Source organism: Phyllopteryx taeniolatus, chromosome 1 (assembly GCF_024500385.1).
Source record: "Phyllopteryx taeniolatus isolate TA_2022b chromosome 1, UOR_Ptae_1.2, whole genome shotgun sequence".
Lineage (NCBI taxonomy): Eukaryota > Metazoa > Chordata > Actinopteri > Syngnathiformes > Syngnathidae > Phyllopteryx > Phyllopteryx taeniolatus.
In genome coordinates this window covers 26,386,580-26,408,939 of record NC_084502.1, presented here as the reverse complement: position 1 = coordinate 26,408,939, position 22,360 = coordinate 26,386,580, and the positions used below count along the sequence as shown (strand labels likewise).

Here is a 22,360-nt window from a genome sequence, read left to right as displayed (position 1 = left end):
CTTTTAAAATATATTTCTTCTTCAGATAGAAAATCCTTATTCCTGTTGAAAATGGTGGGTGTTTTTTAAAATTGTAATATCATAGATTGTGTAATTTTACATCGCAGATTGCTTGATGCGCTGCTACAGTCTTACACACAGACTGTTACTAGACTCACAGAGCAATACGTTGTGCAAATTAGAGTAAAAGACCTAAAAGACAAAGAATGTCCAAAGTTTGGGATCATTTCACACTTGATAAAAAGAAGCTAAAGTGCAACGTGTTTACCATAGACCACAGGTGTCAAACTGGTGGCCCGGGGGCCAGATTCGGCCAGCCACATCATTTTATGTGGCCCGCGAAACCAAATCATGTGCATCCACTTCGTGTTTCTTGCTTAAATACCAAAATTTCAAATTGTCTTCACCTTTAAAAATATTGAGATATTGCAAGCATTTTGTTTGTTACCGATCCTCTTTCTAAAATAAATGAGTTTTTACTAGCTTCTGATTTTAAAAGTAGTTATCCATCCATTTGTGTATATGTAATAATATGAGGCAATCATACATTCAAATGGGTTCACAGCCATAACGGCTCTCCTAGAAAAACCATAACTACGATGTGGCCCGCGACAAAAATGAGTTTGACACCCCTGCCATAGGCATTTCTAGCCCATTTTGGGGGGTGCTGATGTACCCCTACAATGGATACCAGCACCCCTAAAATTTGAATGATCAAAAACAAAATTTAAACAACACATCCTTTTTATGCAGCATGGTAGGCGACTGGTTAGCACATCTGCCTCACAGTTCTGAGAACTCGGGTTTAAATCCGGCCTCGCCTGTGTGGTGTTTGCATGTTCTCCCCATGCCTGCGTGGGTTTCCTCCGGTTTCCTCCCACATCCCAAAAAGATGCATGGTAGGTTGATTTAAGACTAAATTGCTCATAAAAAAAAAAAACTTAGAAAAGTGTAAAACCATACAGTACTTGGTTGAAATGTAATATTTTATATTTATATCTTTTCCATCCAATTCCTCCCACCTCTCCCTGACTATCCTCTGACCAATATGCTTCCTTCCAGTAATATGATGTACAGTATGTACCTGGCTGAAACCAGGATATGTATCATATTTCTTAACCTCCACCGCTCACTACCAACACACTATTATCATTCCCAGTACTCATTTTTGCTGCATTTAAACATGTATATATTTAGGTAGGAGTTAACTGACAATTTTTCCATCCAGAAAAAAAGTCCAATGTCCATTTTTGGTACGCAGGGCCTGGTTTACTGCAGGAAAAAACAAAACAAAAAACTTTAATGTGTATGTAGAGGTGCTGTGGTATCTTCCCCCAGAAATTAGGAGTACAATATTTTTAATTTACGATTCCAATTCATTCCGCTTTTGCTGTGGCTCAACACTTAAATAGCCATGATTAGATTTGATGGTTTCATCACAGACTTTCCCAAAACGTTTTGTTATTTGTTGTCAAAATGTACAAAAATGGTGAAATGTATCTTGCCTGACTGGGAGCTTGAGCACCCCTAAACCTTTGATACGACAATCGCTCCTTTCTATAAGAACTGGCTTACAAAACTGTACATATACGATAAAGTAAACATCGTTACCTAATTTAATATAGCCGACCACCGCTAGTTAGAACGAATTGTTTTGCCTCCACAATCCACAAGTGCTCAAGGATAGACATAGCTGCTGATGCACTTTCAATCACTTTATAGAGCAAAGAGTAAGATAACAAATACTTAATAACATTCATTCATGAGCAACAGATGGCCACAACTGACACGGAGTAACTCAACACGTAAACTGGCTAACGAGTTAGCCAATTAACTCATTCACTTCCAGGCCTCCATGTTAACATGGATATTTGAATTCAACAGCCGTCAATGGCAGTAATTAATACCCTGCCAACTCTACACTTCATTCGCATGCACTCACGTCACTCAATAGGCCCAGTCCCACCTTTTAAAGCCACACACATTCAGTCACACAGACTACAATGTAGAATGTAGAATTGTGACCCCAAGTGGATAAAAATAATAATGGCACCTGAAATGCATATTTTGTATTGATCTTATGCATGAAGCTATATAATATATACAAATAATAAAAGTACTTCACAGACTTTTGTCAATCACGGGGTGTTCTGGAACCTAACCCCCCGGGATTAAGTATCCTGTATATAATGCTTAGCATTTAGCATCATCCATCCATCCATCCATTTTCCATACCGCTTATCCTCACTAGGGTCACGGGTGTGCTGGAGCCTGTCGAAGCGGGGTACACCCTGATATTGGTACTGGTGGATATATATCTTTTTTTTGGTTTATTCTCAAAACAGCAGTTTGAAGTGTATATGCCATGCACACCTACCCTCAAGCGAGCACCTTGGGCTGATTGTCAACGGTGATGCCACCCTGGGCGACTGCCCATATTGCCCATATCAGAAAACCGCGACTGCCTAAACAACTCTGTTACATGTTTTAGGTTTGCAAAAGAGCACCACAGTACAACTGGTAAACTAATCTGTGGACAGACGAAACCAATGTAAAGTTGCTTGAAAATAACACACAATGCTGTGAGGGGAAGGCTAACCATATAACCTCATCCCAAATGTGAAGTATGGTGGAGGTAGCATCATGGTTTGCGACTGTTTTTTTCTGTCAATGATAGCAATGTGTCCAGTCCTGAGGGACTGGACACATTGCTATCATTGACAGAATAAAGCAACCTTATGTTTATCAAGACATTTTGCAGGAGACCATCTGTTACACCTGCTGACTTTGGGCAAGAAGTGAAGTATAGCCTGTTACCCCGGACTGGTTGCCAGCCAATCATGGCGAATGCGTTGTGTCTTGTAATCTGTAGTTCAATTTTGCTGAGTAGAAACTGAATGACAGATATCCGGCAACGCTGCAGATCTCCAAAAATCCGCCATTTTGAGTAACAAGCGAAGTAACGTTACTTTTCCCGGAAAAATAATTAGACTCCAGTTATTCTTCAAACCAACAATAGTTACTTTTGCATCATCAATGTCTTTCACCAAACAGTATTTTGTAGCTGGTAATTTAAGCAAAGAACTGTCCAAATGTGCATAAGCATTTACCCAAAACTACCCTTTTTTCCAGCAAATAGGAGAAAGCGATTAGGAAGTGAATGTTGATTTTACAATGCACAGTGACGGTGCAGTACCATAAAAGTCCAAAGAAATCCACGATTTCACTGTCGTCACACTATTTTTGTTATTTTCCTTAGTAAAAAGTGTATTTGATTGTTGCTATGTTTTTATTTACACATTAAGAATACAGTTTTATTGGCGTGTTAACCGCGCAATGCATTGTGGGTTAATTATTCATACTGTGGCAACGCTGGATATCTGAACATCATTTCACCTTGGACAAATGATGTCACTTTTGCCATTCATGTGGTTTGTCATCATACATATCTACAATTCAGTTCTTGTGAATTATGGATATCTGCAACTGGGTTGTAGACACTGTATCTGTAAATCCAGTTTGAGATATCTACAAATGTATTTCGACGAGTTAATACAATTCAAGAAATCTGAAAAGGACATGTAGATATCTTGAACTGAGGTGATTTAATGACACATTGAACTGCAATTATGACTAGTCACAATCAAATTGTAGCTATCTCCAATTACGTCAGATAACCATTTACATAGTGGAGATCTGCAGCTGAATTGTAGATATCTGTAATATTCAACCGGATAGACATGAATGGCAAAAGTGACGTTTGTCCTTGGCAAAATGACCTTGCAGATCAAATGTCAATTGTGGATAGAAAACATGTAGTCACGGATATGTGAAATGTTCTTTTTGACTCGGCAGAACTGATATCTGCAACACATATACAGTCTCGCTGCTAAATGTTCAAAAGGCATCCTTTTAACATCAAAATAGTCTTTGCACATGTTCTCAGCAGCTATCTTCCAACATGCATAATGTTTTTAGAAACATTTTCTAAAATTCCCTTTCCAGGGTCTTTCCAAGGTCACTTTTACTGAAAATAGAGCTCAATCAGTACTGCTACTTTTACCATTTGTTTGTATCCTTACATCTACTTAAAGACCGTGTGTGACTATTTTTGCCATCTCTGGTGAACAGCAGGAGAGTTGCATTAAAAAAAATATATATAATAATTAACACAAAAAAAACCTTCAAAGCCAAGTTTGAAGTTTTGGGCCACGTGCTAGTGCCGCAGCCAGACTGGAGAAGTGTGCTGGAGCCACCAGGATGGACAGAGCGCGTTTGGTTCCAATTAGAGCGTCTCGACGCTGACCTGTTGCCCCGTGTGCAGTAACGTGAAACCAAAAGCCCGCGGCGCGGCGCGGCGCGGCGAAGAGGCAAAGAGGCGAGGGAAGCTGCACAGTGCACACCTACATACACTTTCATTTCCCACTCGGGACCCGCAGAGGCTCCGGCGCACGGCGGAGCGAGCGCAATGGCCGAGGAGTAGCCGCTCGATGGACCATTTTGCCACGCCAGCCTCCCGGAGGTGCCACGGCACCGCCGCGGCGGCCATGGGGGGGAGCTGTCCGAGGAAGTGGGGGTGGGCGCCTCTGCTGGCGGCTGCGCTGCTCAGCCTCCTGCTCGGAGGGATGCCCCGGAGCGCCGCGTTCCCCTCGCGGAGGACCGAGGTATGCTGAGGGAGCCGGCTTGCACTGCCCTCCATGGTCAGGCTCCAGTGCGGTGTCATTGTATTGTCCTGTTTGTTATGTACAACATGCCGACGGCCTTTACTGTCCCTCACACAAGATTTTCAACTACAGGTGATAGACGACCTTGCCCCCAAACTGTGGAATGATATTTATTTACTTTTGGATGGAAAACTGTTGGAGCATTTATATTTGATATCCTTGAGGTCCACGTACGCTCTTTGTCCTCAAGTAAGACAATTCAGTGCACTGCACTAGTAGAACGACTAGCGTGTACTAGTCCAACCTTTACAGCGTCGGACTAGTGCCACTTTTGGCCTACTAGTACGATCTTTAGCTGGCTTTAAAGCCATTTGAGCATTTATTCGATTCGTATCTTTGATGTCCACCTTAAGCTCCATGTATGAGTATGCTCTCTGTCCTCACTAGTAGGACAATTCGGCATACTAGTAGACACTGTAGAATGCCCAAGTCCTACTAGTAACGTTTTTACTCACTACTAGTGCCACTCTCCATTAGTATGACTTCTTGGCATGCTATTAGGACGACTACATGTTACTATTGAGGCAAAATGGCACTAGTTGACAACTGTGTTTTTCTAGTACTAGTAGTGACATAAATTTCTACTTGTCAACATCGAGTGCTTCTCCAGTAGTACTAGTAGCATGTAGATGGTGACTAGTGCACTATTTTGCCTCACTAGTTAAATGTATTTCTATTAGAACACAACTGTGTTGTACGAGTAACATTTTTTTTCCCACTACAGTAGGACATTTCTGCACACTAGTAGCTAGGACAACTTTGACATACTAGTAAGACAACCACATGTTGCTAGTGAGGCATCTGCGCTCTACTCATACTACTAGTGAAGCACAAGCTGTTAACGAGTAGAACTCTATAATGTCGCTAGTAGTATTAGTAGAAGTTAGAGGTTTTGCCTCACTAGCAACATGTAGTTGTTTTACTAGTGCACCAAAGTTGTTCCACTCATGTGGACAAAGAGTGTACTAGCACATGGACCTTAATGTGGATATCAAGGATATCCAACAAATGCTCAAATGGCTTTCGTTTCAGCTACTGCCCGCCTCTACTGTATGACATTTCGGCACACTAGTTTTGAACAACTACATGTTACTAGTGAGGCAAAAGTGCACTAGTTGATAACTGCATGCTCATAGTATGAGTGACATTATAAAATTCTACTAGTTAACATCTATTGCTTCACTAGTAGTACTAAGATGTCAATTAGTGCACAGTTTTGTGCTACTGGTATACCAAATTTTACTTACTAGGGTGCAGAAATTTCCTACAGTTGTGGAAGGTTCTACTGTAGTGAAGAAAAAGTTACTAGTAAAACACAGTCGTTCTACTGTTGGGCCCTAAGTTGTTCTACTAGTGCCTTATTGCCTTACGAGTGAGGATAACGAGTATAGTACTAGTATCTGAACCTTACCTTGGCTTCAAGGTTATTGAATAAATGCTGAAACGGCTTTCCATACATTTGAGCTCAGAGTATTCCATTATGACTTCCATCCATCCATCCATTTTCTTTCCCGCTTATCTTCGGGCGGGAGGCAGGGTACACCCTGAACCGGTCGCCAAGCCAATCGCAGGTCACATAGAAACAAAGAACCATTCGCACTCACATCCACACCTACGGGCAATTTAGAGTCCTCAATCAACCTACCACGCATGTTTTTGGGATGTGGGAGGAAACCGGAGTGCCCGGAGAAAACATGCAAACTCCACACAGGCGGATCCAGGATTTGAACCCCGGTCCTCAGAACTGTGAGGCAGATGTGCTAACCAGTCGTCCACCGTGCCCCATTATGACTTGACTTACTGTATTTTTTTATATATGTAATTGTATACACAAAAAAAAGTGCTATATAAATAAAATTTACTTACGTACTGATGATACACACACGCCCATTTGGACCTGTTGTGTGTTCAGCTTTTGGTTTTTCACCTTCCCGATTAATTCTCCTCACCTTATTATGCAATTAGAATTTAGTCATACATTTTTGAACAGATTGCAATCCTTATTTAAACTATCATGTAACTCTCGTATACTTTATCTCAAGTACTATACCGTATGTCTCCCTGATAAGCACAGAAATAAAAAAGAATCACATGTAATGAAATAAATACTGTAAATTATACTGGGGCAGCACACTGTTAGAGACTGGTTAGCATACGTGCCTCACAGTTCTGAGGATCGCCTGTGTGGAGTCTGCATGTTCTCCCCATGCCTGCGTGGGTTTTCTCCGGGTACTCCAGTGTCCTCCCACATCCCAAAAACATGCATGCTAAGTTAATTGAAGATTCTAAATTGTCCGTAGGTGTAAATGTGAGCACGAATGGTTGTTTGTTTATATGTGGCCTTCGATTGGCTGGCGACCAGTTCAACGTGTACCCCGCCTCTCACCCAGAGTCAGCTGTGATAGGCTTCAGCACGCCCGTGACCCTAGTGAGGGTAAGCGGTATGGAAAATGAATGAATGAATGAATGTAATTCTACTGGTATATCATGATTGTAATTATACCAAAAATATTACTAAAGAAATAAAATAATTTACTGTCATTTGGTGGGGATACATTGATATATTTCCAGAAGTACTATCATGCAGGGATGGGGAACGTACAGCCCATGGACCAATGAAAGCCAGTAGGCGCATTTAATGAAGTACGCCATGCAATTCCAAAAACAAACAAAACAAAAAAACCTCGGAGGAACAGAATGTCACAGGTGGCAAAAGTACTCACACTCTGTACTTAAGTAGAAGTACAGACACTTGTGTTAAAAAAAAGACTAGTAAAAGTAAAAGTAATTATTTAACTCCTGTACTTGAGTAAATGTTTAAAACTGTCAATTTACTGTCAATTATATACAAAATCTCACGTTTAACTCCCCTTTTATGTCTTTTTTTTATGCTGTGTCGTCATCTGCGGAGGTTGAAAAAAGCAACAAGCTTTTTTTTTTTTTATATAAAGTAAGAGATAGAAAGTACAGATTTCAAACGTAGGGTGTAAAAGTAAGAAGCTTTCAGAACAAATAAAGACTGAAGTAAAGGACAGATTCCTGAAAAATCTGCTTATGTACAGTATTTGTACTTGGTTACGTTCCATCACTGCAGAATGTATACAGTATGTAATAAACATTTTTGCGTCATATTTTTTTCTCAAATAATTTGCAATCCCTTTATATTTCAAATAGTACCAATTCATATTGGTCATTTGTGTTGGCAATCATGCTGTCCTTTTTACAAAAAATAAAAAAAATAATAGGTCAAAGGCAAGCTATAGCTTGTTACTCATGGGTATTTGTAACACGGTCAGTTGGAGTCCGCACTGTTCTAATTTTCCCAGTCAGTCACATTTGAGAGAGCTACACAACTGGTACAATTTCTATCACCAGTGTGTTGAGTCAACAGATGAACTCAACTGAATTCATAAAGCCAACATGGTACGCCCCTTTCAAAGTTTGAAGGAGAGATCTCTGTATGTTGATTTACTGGTTGATCAGAATGAGCCCGGCATCCAATCACATCCAAAAGAAAGGCTGTGACAATCATGTGAAATGGCTTTATTTCATTTCCTTTGCTACACGCTCTCATTCTGTGTCCATAAAGAGTGTTCCTGCAGGGTTACATAACATCCTGAGACAAGCATCTGCTGTGTATGGCAGGAGGGCCAGACAGACAAATTAGATTAGTACCTAATGAGTTGTTTCATTTCCTTCTAAATAATATTAAAACAAAAAAATTTGATATCGGAGTAAGGACTGAGGCGATTCGTGGGGAACTGATGGCTCCTAAAGATTCTCGGGGAGTGTTTGTTTAAAATGTTTACCCTTTGAGTCTACAATGCCTCATAGTTTATGGTACATCTTTTCTTGTTAGCACATGTAATTTGGAGGGAGCAACACACACCAGGAATGTCAGCGCTGGCTTTGCCGCATGACACATCGCTGGAAATCATTCCATATTTAATAATGAGCACGTGAATCCGTGGTGTCAGTTGAGGTGAGGGACTCAAGAGAGCTTGCACAGTATAAATAATGTAACAGTGAAAGTACAGCGTGGGACTGTGTGCCCTCTGGGTTCACTATTTTGGAAAGGAAGCAAAGGAAGCACTGCATCTATTTATCTTGATTGGGTGAGGCAGAAACAGGAAGCTGAGGGCTGGGAGCAAAATGCAATAGTGAATAAGGGCTCTTTGCTGGTTTTCCACAATGCCATAAGGAAACCTGACAATGTGTTAAAAGGATAATCTTGATCACAATGTAGACACCTAAAAAATAAAAAATAAAATAAAAATGGCCTTTCGTTCCATGACCATGCTCATAACTTAAAACACATCTTTCCCCATTGAAATGAATGGAAATTAAAAATGAAAATTACAGTGTTCCGTCGCTATATCGTGGTTCACTTAATGCAGATTCAGAGCACTGCAGATTTCTTTTCATGTTCATATTGTGCATAATTTGCCATATTGTGAGATTTTGAGTTTATGCCGTGATTTCTTTGTGGTAAAATAAACGCTTCCTATGCTGAAACATTAAAACTGTAAAATAAAACAAAAGAAAACTAAATCATTAAAACACATATTACAATTAAATGTACATACTGTAGTGTACAGTACTACTATGTATTACTGTATGTTTAAGAGTTTAAAAGGTGTTTAAGATTAATAAGAGTCTGGGGATGTTCAGACAGCTTTAAAATATGTATAAATCTTTCTTTTTTTTTTTTTTGATGTGGTCACTACTTCGCGGATTTCACCTATAACCCCAGCGATAGATGATAATAATAATGGTAATCCATTCCAGCGTCCTGAAAAAAATAAATAAAAAATTGGAGTGTTTCTAAGAAGAAAAATGACACTTACTACGCAAACATATAGTAATGCCATCCACTAAGTTAGATAAATTAATTAGATAGGATGTAAATAATTAGAGCATTTTTTGTTTTACTTAATTGGACGTGCTGCTATTTTTCGAGCCCTGGCAACCTATGGGCACAAAGAAGAGTTTCACAACTGACTCAGTAATATTAGTCTTTTTTTTTTTGCACATGATATGCCTGTGAGTATTGTTTTGTTGCCTGTATATGTGTTGCTCCATCATTTGTGTTCAAATATCTGTTGCTTGAAATGTTATAATACAGCAACACTGATGCTATTCGTTAGCCCGTCAATTGGCTTTTGCCTGGATTGTTGGCTTTAAGCTAAATGGACTTGTAGTATATAATGCAGCCCTATGGGGGGCACAAGCCATTGCAAACTCTAGGCCGGTCCCAAGCCCGGATAAATGCAGAAGGTTGCGTCAGGAAGGCCATCCGGCTTAAAACTTTGCCAAACAAATATGAGCATTCATCCAAAGAATTCCATACCGGATCGGTCATGGCCCGGGTTAACAACGTCCGCCACCGGCGCCGTCAACCTGCAGGGCGCCGTTGGAAATTCAGCTACTGTGAGTCGAAGTCGAAGAAGAGGTGGAAAGCGGGTTCTTCGGCAGAAAGAGAAGAGGAAAGCACAGAGCCTAGAACTGAACGTGGGGACTTTGAATGTTGGTTGACATGATGATTAGGAGAAAGGCAGATATATTGTGTGTCCAGGAGACCAGGTGGAAAGGCAGTAAGGCTAAAGGTTTAGGGGCAGGGTTTAAATTATTTTACCATGGTGTAGATGGGAAGAGAAATGGAGTCGGGGTTATTTTAAAAGAAGAGTTGGCTCAGAATGTCTTGGAGGTGAAAAGAGCATCAGATCGAGTAATGAGGCTGAAACTTGAAATTGAGGGTGTTATGTATAATGTGATTATTGGCTATGCCCCACAGGTAGGATGTGACCTACAGGTGAAAGAGAAATTCTGGAAGGAGCTAGACGAAGTAGTTCTGAGCATCCAAGACAGAGAGAGAGTCATGATTGGTGCAGATTGTAATGGACATGTTGGTGAAGGAAATAGGGGTGATGAAGAAGTGACGGGTAAGTACGGCAACCAGGAAAGGAACTTGGAGGGACAGATGGTGTTAGACTTTGCAAAAAGGATGCAATTGGCTGTAGTGAACACTTTTTTTTCCAGAAGAGGCACGAACATAGGGTGACCTACAAGAGCGGAGGTAGAAGCACGCAGGTGGATTACATCTTGTGCAGACGATGTAATCTGAAGGAGGTTACCGACTGTAAGGTAGTGGTAGGGGAGAGTGTGGTTAGACAGCATAGGATGGTGGTGTGTAAAATGACTCTGGTGGTGGGGAGGAAGATTAGGAAGACAAAGGCAGAGCAGAGAACCATGTGGTGGAAGCTGAGGCAGGACGAGTGTTGTGCAGCTTTTCGGGAAGTGGTGAGACAGGCTCTCGGTGGACGGGAGGAGCTTCCAGAAGACTGGACCACTGCAGCCAAGGTGATCTGAGAGGCAGCTCGAGGAACAGTTAGAAAGATGGAGGCGTGCACTGGAAAGAAGAGGAATAAAGATTAGCCGAAGTAAGACAGAATATATGTGCATGAATGAGAGGGGTGGTGGGGGAAGAGTGAGACTACAGGGAGAAGAGATAGCAAGGGTGGAGGACTTTAAATACTTGGGGTCAACCGTCCAGAGCAAAGGTGATTGTGGTCAGGAAGTGAAGAAACGGGTCCAAGGAGGTTGGAATGGGTGGAGAAAGGTGTCATGTGTGTTATGTGACAGAAGAGTCTCTGCTAGGATGAAGGGCAAAGTTTCTAAAACAGTGGTGAGGCCAGCCATGATGTACGGATTAGAGACAGTGGCACTGAAGAGACAACAGGAAGCAGAGTTGAAGGTGGCGGAAATGAAGATGTTGAGGTTCGCTCTCGGAGTGACCAGGTTGGATAAAATTAGAAATGAGCTCATCAGAGGGACAGCCAAGGTTCGATGTTTTGGAGACAAAGTTAGAGAGAGCAGACTTCGATGGTTTGGACACGTCCAGAGGAAAAATAGTGAGTCTATTGGTAGAAGGATGATGAGGATGGAGCTGCCAGGCAAGAGAGCTAGAGGAAGAACAAAGAGAAGGTTGATGGATGTCGTGAGGGAAGACATGATGGCAATTGGTGTTCGAGAGGAGGATGCAGGAGATAGGTTTACATGGAAAAGGATGACGCGACCCCTAAAGGGACAAGCCGAAAGGAAAAGAAGAAGGACTTATAGTATTTAAGGCAAAGCTATGTGGTTGTTTTAAATACACAACATGTAATTCTTCTTGTTTTATGTTTCGTTTGACAGTGAACTTCAACTGGGAGTGACATTAAACAGCTCGAAGTCTCTTTTTTAAAGAATTGTTCACTAGCTGCCAAACTGGTGCTTGTTGGAAAGTGAGTTGAGTTCATTGCCACCATACAGCCCTCGTATCTCAATTTTTTGCTCAAAAGCCTAGGCACATTTTTTTGAATTTTTTTTAATCATCCGAACGACAGCTCATATCTCAAATAACTCACTCGTATCTCAAGGCACCACTGTATTTTCACAGGTGTCCAATCGAGAAGAGAGAAGCTTGGAAAAGTAGATCCCATCTCTGTGAAAATGCGCAATAATGTGAAATATTGCTGCCAAAACAAAGTAAAACCTGTGCAGTCCCAGGTTATTTACTGAGAGTACTGAACCGCAAAGGCGCCCAGCGATAGCCTGTGAAAGCTTTACAAAGAGTCTCTAATCCAGGTGTTATTACCTGGAATTTGTACTCCAAAGCCCCGTCATACCTCATGTTTGGAAAGCACATTCACTGCTGACCTCTTCATTTTCCATGAGGTGGAAGTCCATTGCGTGAAAGCAGTAAGTGTCTCATTTGCAAGGCAATGAAATAGTAGCAGCCCGGTGCTGTTGTTACCGTTATATGACAAATGGAATTTATGCTTGCATGCCTTCTGACGCTTGTAATCTGCCAAAAAACAGTCATCTATCTCCCTCAATTTCCTCACAAGCTTCCTCAAGCCTTCTTCAGGCTGCTGCCAAAGTCCTACATTCTCTTTGAGGGGCCAAGTGAGGTGATTAATCAAAGAATTTTCTTTGTCCAAGGAAGAAGCTTACACCACCGTGTTGCTCATCGGAATGCGCAAAGAGGCCCACTCGCAAGTGCTGCACCTCTCCAGGAACAAGCGCTACACCCTCACCCCGGAGAAGCTCAAATGGGACAAGTTCAAGCTCACATACAAGTATCCTTATCCAAATTTGATACAAACCGTAGTCAAATATGCAGTGGAACCTCTGCGCTCAAAAGTCATCCATTTGTTTGCTTGTATGGCTTTAGATTACATTTGTCCCCTTTAGAAATAATGGCAATCTAATTCATCCATTCAGGGGTCAGACTGTGGCTATCATGAAACCTTTGCTGTAACTATACAGGTAATGTTCTGAACTGTATAAGCTAACCGCTGTTCAATTAATTAAAAGATAGAAAGAAAAAGAAAAAGAAGAAAGAAATTGGTGCCTTGAGATATGTTTATTTCGTTCCTTGACCAGGTTAGCAATTCAAAACACTTTGTATCTCAAAACCTCCTTCCCTATTGAAATGAATAAAAATGCCAGTAATCCACTCCGCAAAAACCTAAAAAAAACCATTTTTTATTCTGTGTTTTTAATATGGAAAATAGCACTCTATAATATTGTACTTTATAAAGACATAAATAGAATGGAAAAAATTAAAAAGTTTGTGCATCATGATTGATTCACTGTGGCTCCTTTTTGTGTTTGCAACTTAGCAACAAGAGGGCAGTATCATACAGTCATGCACACATAAATGAAGAAGAGTTTCACAACTACTGTAAAAGACTCAGGAAACTGCAATATTAGTTTTTTCGCAGTGGATCAAAAAATATAGGGCCGTCAGTAAAAAAAAAAAAAAAAAAAAAAAAAAACATAAAACAATGGTATGTCTAGTCATATCGTAGCTCAAGGCACCACTGTGAATAAAAAGTGCCCTGAAAAAAAGACTTTCATTTTTGGAGGAAAAATAAGTAAATTGCAGTTTGAATTTTTTCCAAAAAGAATAAAACTTGAACACTTTAATGATGCATGATTACTGTTTGGGAGGGGAGTTCCTTCACATAAGCGCAGTGGTGTACAGTCTGCTGTTCTTCTTTTCATTACTAATCTTGCTTTAGCCATATTGTAGTTGTGTGAAGCAGGAAGTTCCTGTTGTGGTCACCACCACATTTTTCCCTCTTTGCCACCCCACCACTCACCAAAGAAAAAACACATTAGTTAATCATTTGCACTGCTGGAGGCGTATTTTACCTTAACATCTACGGCTGAAGGCAGCACTGGTGGTGGAGTTGCTAGCACATCTGCCTCATAGTTCTGACTTCTGGGTTTCGAATCACAGCTCCGGCCTTCCTGTTTGGAGTTTACATGTTCTCCCTGTGTTTGCGTGGGTTTTATTCAGGTACTCCAGTTTCCCCCAACATTGAAAAAACATGCTTCTTAGGTTCATTGAAGACTCTACTGTAAATTGTCCATAGGTGTGAATGTGTGACTTCTTGTTTGTCTGTACTGTATTTTCCCTGGATGTACTCCACCTCTCGCACAAAGTCAGTTGGGATAGGCTCCAACTCACCCGTAACCATAGTGAGGATAAGTGAAATAGAAAATGGATGGATTGTTGGTTGAATCCCAATGGCCATTTGACCCAGTGGTTCCACTGTACCTGCATTTTGCCACTTTGAGATGGATTATTCAATAGGAAATTAAGGGGCGTCAAAATAATGCTAACAAAAGGGAAATCAGATTTATATTTCCTCCTCCCCTGCTATGTTGTAATGAGCGTAAACTGATATTATCCGGCTTTTGCTTTAAAACAGCCTGCTGTCCTACCCTACAAACCTGATCAATGCCACGGACACGCGTCGAGGCATGGCCAAGGCTTTCGCCATGTGGAGCGACGTCTCACCCTTCAGCTTCCGAGAGGTGCCAGCGGACCAGGAGGCGGACATTAAGATCGGTGGGTATTCCGAAGACCTCCCACACGCCCACGATTGCTGCAACATTTTGTGGGATTCGTCCCAGAAGCCTCCAGACCAGACTCCTTAAATCATAAAACCAAAAGTCGTATAGTCAGCTTGAGACATCATTTTAAAATGAAAAACATTAATGCTTAAGAACTTTCATGCGCGTCAGCCCATGGTGAGGCTTTTGAAGTCCAGCCTGATTTGTTGTCTCTTGCGTTCGGCTCCGTCATAAGCTTTCCAGAAAGATCACTTTGCTATGCACTATGTCATCCCTGCTGTTATGAAATAATAGAGCGGAGCGAGGGGAGATTGTCCCTGCTCCGCAGTTTGGGAAGTAACAAAGTATGGATAGCTTGTTACTGTATTTAAGTAGACCTTTCAGGTATCTTTACTTGGAAAAAGATTGTTGTGATCGCATAAAAGTTGAGCGCTAGCTAGCTCTTAAAACAACATGCAACAGTTTTTCTTCATCTCAACATGAGCACTGTGTGCAGTAGAGTAATAGAATAGGGAAACTATTTTGTGTGTAGAGAAGTTGTACCAAGTTATGAAAACATGTATTGGATATAATTTACCGTAGAAATACATTTTTACTTTTGTAGCCTACGTAACACTTTTTCCGACATACATCATACATTAATTTTATTATGGTCAGATGAAACCAAGGTTGTACTTTTTGGCAATATTTGCAAAAGGTATGTTTGGCGGAAACATAACACTGTTCATCACCTAAAGAACATCGTACCGGCAGCATCGTGCTTTGGGGCTGTTTTTCTTCAGCTGCAACTAGGGCCTTGATCAAGGTTGAGCGAATTCTGAACAGTTCCAAGTACAGCAGCAGTCATTGTTCGCACAAAAACGTCAGACCTCTGTGAGAAAGCAAAGCCAAATGGCAGGAAAAGCCTACTGGAACATCGGAACTTTATTTGGGGTTGATCAGAGGCACTTTAAATGATGGTACAGTAGGTGTGTGTTGACTTCCATTTAGCATGGGTTTGATTGTGTTGGGGGATTCTTAACATAGCCACATCCCCAGCCACACACATGTAATATATTTTATGATATAGCTATTTTTTTTAAATCACAAAAACCTGTCATTTGAACAGGGGTGTGTAGACTTTTATATCCACTGTGAGATGACTTTTGCTGCTAGGCTCTGAGCCACAGTGCGTGTCTGTGTTTTTGGCAGGCTTCTACCCAGTCAACCACACAGACTGTCTGCAGTCCTACTTGCACCACTGTTTCGATGGCATCACGGGAGAATTGGCGCACGCATTTTTCCCGCCGACGGGTGAGATCCACTTCGACGATCACGAGTACTGGATTCTGGGGAACATGCGGTTCAGCTGGAAGAAAGGCACGCCGTCCTTATGGTGGTTTCCGCTCAGCTGGGTTACACAGCGATTTATTTGTTAATCGGCCGTGTGCTCTGTTGCAGGGGTGTGGCTCACAGATCTCATCCACGTGGCAACACATGAGATAGGCCATGTGCTGGGACTAATGCACTCCAGGGACCCAAAAGCGATTATGCACCTGAACGCAACGCTGACCGGCCGCAAGCTCATCACGCAGGATGAGGTGTGGGGTTTGCATCGTCTCTATGGTATGATCCTAATCAATCCTTAAATGACAACACAACAGTAGACGTTTCGTCGCAATAGTACTGTTTGGAACGCGACAACCAAATGTGGCGTACATTTCACACAAAATGTGTAAACAAAGGACAAAAATGGAGGGTATCCAAGATTTAGTCTTCTTCATCCTCAGCATGCAGAGGTTTATTATGAGTTGAAAGCGCATTTTGTCTTCTTTCCATGCAGTGGGTCTAGCTTCGCACTTTAGAGAGCGTAACACTGCATTCAAATACCGCACTTGGGGCTAACCAAGTCCTACCTAAGCCAAAAAAAAACACGGCGGACGACCACAACGGGTGAATTGTTGTTTTGTTTCTGACTGTCCTGACAAATACATTCCAGGTTTCTTCACTGAGCATTACTTAGAACAGAAGACTTCTTTATCAATTTGCATGAGGAAGGCTACGTTTACGCAATGTTCGGGCAGCCACGGCAGCCCTGTTTGCCCAAAATGTAGTGCGGCATAGGATTTTGGTCACTTTTTTCGTCGTGTTTAAGACTTGCTGAGTTTACCACGGATGCCAGTAAGTTCCGTCCCAGCCCGTCACGTTCTGATGGGGTCCCTCGCGTTTGTTACGTTCCGTCGGGATTTCTACAGATAAAACGTGGACACCGGGCAGCTTTGTCACACTTAGGTTTGTGGCCTCGGCAAAGTCGAATGGAGCCCCAGAGACGGCGTCAAAAGTTTGATACTATTGGTTTTCTGTCAACGACTAATTTACAAATCTATCTCTTGTACCAAAACACTAAAACAAGCCCATTACTCACATACACATTGCACAGAAAGTCCGGCTCTGTCACTCTCGCTTTCTCAAACACACTTTTAACATTCATCGTTATAAACAGGTAAGCAATGGCGGACATTGTATTAAACACATGGCGGCTTAGCTTTAGAAGCCTTATAGATGCGGAGAATACATATGGTGTCCATCCAAATACAGAGAGCCTCAAGTTTTGCAACGCTCTGTGACATACGGCCAGGTTTAGTCGCATGCAAACCCATTTTACAAGGGCCGACAAGGTTTTTCATTTGCACAGTGACTGCCATTGCAAATTTTTTGATAGTTTCAAAATTTCGCCTGTCGCATTTGTCAAACCGTCCCCCAGCATGGTTTCATGCCCATCCCGTTTTGTCCACAGTGGCCTGAAATGGGGCTGCCGTGGCGGCTTGGAAAACAAAGTAAACGTAACCTTAGAATACTAAAAAGCAGGCATGTGATGGACTTCCTGTTTACCATCCCCTCTGTTCACTTCCATGTGAGTTTGTCACACGCCGTCCAAGTGCGATGTCTTTTATTTTGGCTAATATCTGTTTACAACTGAATGAGGGTTATGGATGGTAACAAGGATGTTACATAATGTGTCGGAGCAGGTTGTGTTGAACCTTACAGATCCCACAGTATTGCATTTTATGGTTCAGTGGTTCTTAAACTGGGGTCCAGGCCCCGCTCTGCCCCCCCCTATCAAGAAATGACTTCCTCCATTTACGGGGATTCTGGCATGACATGATCCACTTGGCACGCATGAAGATTAGTGTATTTGCTCAGTGATCCACATCGTGTCTCCTGTCTCCTTCAGGATGTTTGGACCGGTTCTTCATCTGTCCGGCGTGGGCTCGTAAAGGCTATTGTGAAAGCAAGCGCAAGCTGATGCAGAAGCACTGCCCCTCCAGCTGTGATTTCTGTTACGGTAAGATAGCAGCAGTCCGAGTGGAGGGGAGGAAGAGTTGTCTCTGTTGAGTGGCTGTGATCCGTTTGCCAATGCAGCAATGTGAGCCAACAGGTCCTAACCAATAAAGTATGTCACTGCATTCATGGTGACCACACCAGCGACAGCAGATGAGTTGAAATTTGCTACACATTCGTGTCAGAGGGCCCCTCTTACACAACACAAAATGGCTCCTCCCGCTTTGTTGTTGCTTTCCAAGGTTTCGGCCTGCAACAAGGGACAAAACGCGGAGGCAGGAGGATACGATTCCTTGGCTCGCTCTAATCTGTTCCTCATCGTTGATTGGGAGACGTCGTACGGCTGTGGAAAATTCCTGAGCCCTTCCAAACCGCTGGAATTTCAGACTGTGGCTCCAGGGTTAGAGACACACCAGGTCAATTTGGATTTCTGCTTCATTAGAGAGACCGACTGTTCTCAAAGCAGACTTTCAGTTGCTAGCGAAATTGGCCACAGCTCAGAGGGAAGTTTAGAAACAGAACTAAGTGTCCATTTTGATAAGGTTAGTATCACCTCGAGGGTGAATTGGATTTTTTTCTGTTCTCTCATCTTCATTAGGTGCAATGACACACTTTACAGAGCTCTAATGCAAACATTCTGCCTTTACAAATACAGTACATATAACAATGTTTACAGTGCTTAACATCTTGTATGCCAATTAAGAATGTTAAAACGTGAGATGCACGAGACAAAGAGACCAATCGCCCTCACATTGCCACAACCATTATTGATTTGACCTCTTAATATTAACAGTGGTTATTTTACACGTTTGACTGCTAAGCAGGGGGCATACAGGGAGTTGGGAGGATGGGGGCCTTCGGTGCCCAGGCACCTGCCCTTTTGCCCTTGATGCCCAAGGTGGCCCTTTGTCATTTTCTTGGGTCTGTTTTAAAACGTGTGCGTGAGTGTGTGTAAGCCTGTCTGGGACCATCAATAAAATGTAATGTAACTGGGTTGAAAAAAAAATGAATAAAGTTAGACAAGTTTGAATAGAGAGAGAGCGCATGTGAGAGGGGAGGGGCTATGGCGACTCTCTGCACATGCCGGCGTGAGCTGCTCATCCACAAGTGAGATTCATGTTTATCAGACATAAAAGTTACACAAGTTTCACCAGAATCAGAGGCGCCATAACAGAGCAAGAAAACAAGGAACCACTGAATATTTGCCATGCACACAAACTCAATTTTACAGCCATTTAAACTATTAAAATCCTTTTTTTAACGTGCTATGGAACACATTTCCAAGTCACGCTTGAATGCACCATATGCCATGGCTCACACACGAACAATCAGACCGATCAAATTTTGCCCTGGAGGCACCATTTGCCTATATTGCCTAATGGGCGAGCAGGCTCTAAGAATGGCACGCTCTCAAAAGTATTGACAGTTGTGGCCAGCAAGTACATTATTTTGTTGTCTTTTGCATGTTGGATATTATTGATCTTAACACGACACGTGATAAACAAGTAATTTTCTCCATTAGAATTCCCATTCCCAACTGTGGCTCCCACTCCGACACCCCCGAGGACCAAACACAAGCTTGTGGTCGAGGGCAAAAAGCTGACGTTCCGCTGTGGGAAAAAAATAGCATCGAAGAAAGGCAAAGTATTGTGAGTATGATCCCCGTTTGCTCAACTTGTCTCATAGGGCCTACCGTTTTGCTGTTCTTTGCCGCCTGACTCAGCGGCCATTTCCCCTTTTCAGCTGGTACAAGGACGGCGAGCTTCTGGAGTTCTCGCACCCGAACTACATCTCTTTGAAGGACGACCACATCACCGTCGTGGCCAACGCTATAAACGAGGGCACATACACCTGCATCGTGAAAAAGAAAGACAAAGTTCTCACCAACTACTCATGGAGAGTGCGTGTGCGATTCTGAAGGCCTCTGCGGCTCTGAACTGAAATCTCACGCGCGCACACACACACTTCTTTCATTTGGGCACATATTTCCTTCTTTTGTACCTTCTATTCTATGAACTGTTGACATTCATTGTGCAAATGTCATTTAATGTGAGCAAAATAAAATAAACATTCCACGACCTTAAGTATTTTTTGGAACTCGAAACGCAAAGTTGGAGATCCCACGGAGCATCCTTAAACTGTTACTCGAAAATGGCCACCATTTCGAGGAACAAGCAATGTATCACTACCCAGAAAAGTAATCAGACCACAGTTAGTTAAAATCATTAAATAGCTAACTGTTGATTCTTAACAAGCAATCATTTGTGGATGACAATTTAAAGAAGTAGCAGGTTATTTGTCCAATGGCATTTTACGAATCCGACTCTACTGGGCAAAGGTTCTTTGGTGTTTGCTGGGGGACCCAGGGTGTGTGAGTGAGTGAGTGTGTGTGTGTGTGCGAGCGCCACATCTGACATATGAGGGTGTACCTTAACTCCGTTTTTACACTAATTGTTGCCTCGCCCCATTAATTTCTAATGACTGGTCATTTTTGACCGTGAGGGTACTGAAGTTGACTAAAACTCATCAAATTAAATGCATATCAATAACATTTATTTTGTGTGTTGAAATCCTCTTTGTAGACAAAGTCTTAAAATCTTAGGTCAATTTGAACAAATTAACTATAATTTTTCAGAGATAAAAGTTTGAAATCTGTCAAATTTGACCAGAAGGCAACACAATGCTTAATGAACGGAGTGGTGTCTTGGAATACAAATGACTCGACTAATGAGTTTTTCAAGATACGAGCCATCATTGAACACTTTCTTTGACACTATCACTTTTTTTGAATAACGGAAGTTCTCGTGTATAATGTTTGATTATACTGACTGGACTTGATTAGGCAAGGCACACACCTGTCTATATAAGACCTTACAGCTCACAGTGCACGTCAGAGCAAATGAGAATCATGAGGTGAAAGGAACTGCCTGAAGAGCTCAGAGACAGAATTGTAGCACTTAAGGTTCCTAAGAGCACAGTGGCCTCCATAATCCTGAAATGAAAGACGTTTGGGACGATCGGAACCCTTCCTAGAGCTGGAAAAAACTGAGCAATTGGGGGAGAAGAGCCTTGGTGAGAGAGGTAAAGAAAAACCCAAAGATCACTGTGGCTGAGCTCCAGAGATGCAGTCGGGAGATGGGAGAAAGTTCTAGAAAGTCAACCATCACTTTATGGCAGAGAGGCAAGACACATGAAATCCCGCATGAAGTTTGCTAAAAAAAAAACACCTGAAGGACTCCAAGATGGTGAGAAATACGATTATCTGGTCTGACGAGACAAAGATAGAACTTTTTGGCCTTAATTCTAAGTGGTATGGGTTGAGAAAACCAGGCACTGCTCATCACCTGTCCATGGTGGTGGCAGCAGCATGCTGTCGGGGTGGGTTTTTTTTTAGCTGCTGGGACAGAACGACTGGTTGCAATCGAAAGAAAGATTAAAGTACAGGTATATCCTGGATGAAAACCTTCTCCAGAGTGCTCAGGACCTCAGACTGGGCCGAAGGTTCACCTTCCAACAAGACAATGACCCCAAGCACACAGCTAAAATGACAGAATGGCTTCAGAACAACTCCGTGACTGTTCTTGAATGGCCCAGCCAGCTCCCTGACTTAAACCCAATTGAGCATCACTGGAGAGACCTGAAAATGCCTGTCCACCAACGCTCACCATCAAACCTGACAGAACTGGAGAGGATCTGCAAGGAGGAATGGCAGAGGATCCCCAAATCCAGGTGTGGAAAAACTTGTTGCAACATTCCAAATGAGACTCATGGCTGTATTAACTCAAAAGGGTGCTTCTACTAAATACTGAGGTAAAGGGTCTGAATACTTATGGCTGTGTGATATTTGCTTTTCTTTTTTTTTTTAATCTGCAAAAATTTTGAGTTTTTTTTTCTTTCAATATGGGGTGCTGTGTGTACATTGAGGAAAAAAACATTAACTTAAATGATTTTAGCAAATGGCTGCAATATAACAGTGAAAGATTTAAGGGGGTCTGAATACTTTCCGTATCCACTGTAAATGTATCAATGGCTAGAAAGTCATGGGTGTGCATTATACATAGGAAGGAGGAGTTTCCTGATTTTTGGAGTCAATTTTGGGGGTGCGCATTATACTCGAGTGCAAGAAATTCAGTATTTAAAAAAAATAAAAAACAAAGAGAGGCTTCAAGTTGTTTAATGCTCGTTTAAGTTTGCTTTCAAACTAAACATAAAACTAACTACTCATGTATTTAAAACAACTTTGCCTTAGGAATACCCAACTGGTTTAAGGCTAACAGAACAGAAAACAGCAGAGAAGGGCTAACTATTAGCATGTGTTATAATCCTTTAAGCAATGGCTATTTGAACACAAATCGTGGAGCAACACATGTAGATTGGTAATATAACAATACCCACAGGCATATATT

The 22,360-nt window shown here is 41.9% G+C and overlaps 1 protein-coding gene across 2 annotated transcripts in view; it reads left to right on the top strand.

The window, feature by feature from the left end:
• The window catches only part of mmp23ba (matrix metallopeptidase 23ba), a 32,873-nt gene extending 12,844 nt beyond the window's left edge, over positions 1-20,029 (top strand). Inside the window, exons 1-8 of one of the 2 annotated variants that reach the window (XM_061784057.1) lie at positions 4,257-4,664; positions 12,708-12,844; positions 14,489-14,628; positions 15,825-15,992; positions 16,074-16,238; positions 17,848-17,958; positions 19,477-19,603; positions 19,698-20,029. In XM_061784057.1, the coding sequence (XP_061640041.1) occupies positions 4,491-4,664; positions 12,708-12,844; positions 14,489-14,628; positions 15,825-15,992; positions 16,074-16,238; positions 17,848-17,958; positions 19,477-19,603; positions 19,698-19,872 (1,197 nt within the window). In that variant the 5' untranslated portion in view covers positions 4,257-4,490 and the 3' untranslated portion in view covers positions 19,873-20,029. Of the gene's footprint in view, positions 1-4,256; positions 4,665-12,707; positions 12,845-14,488; positions 14,629-15,824; positions 15,993-16,073; positions 16,239-17,847; positions 17,959-19,476; positions 19,604-19,697 lie in introns of those variants that run through there. The other variant, XM_061784068.1, reaches the window with a different exon arrangement.
• Positions 20,030-22,360: the final 2,331 nt, after the last annotated feature.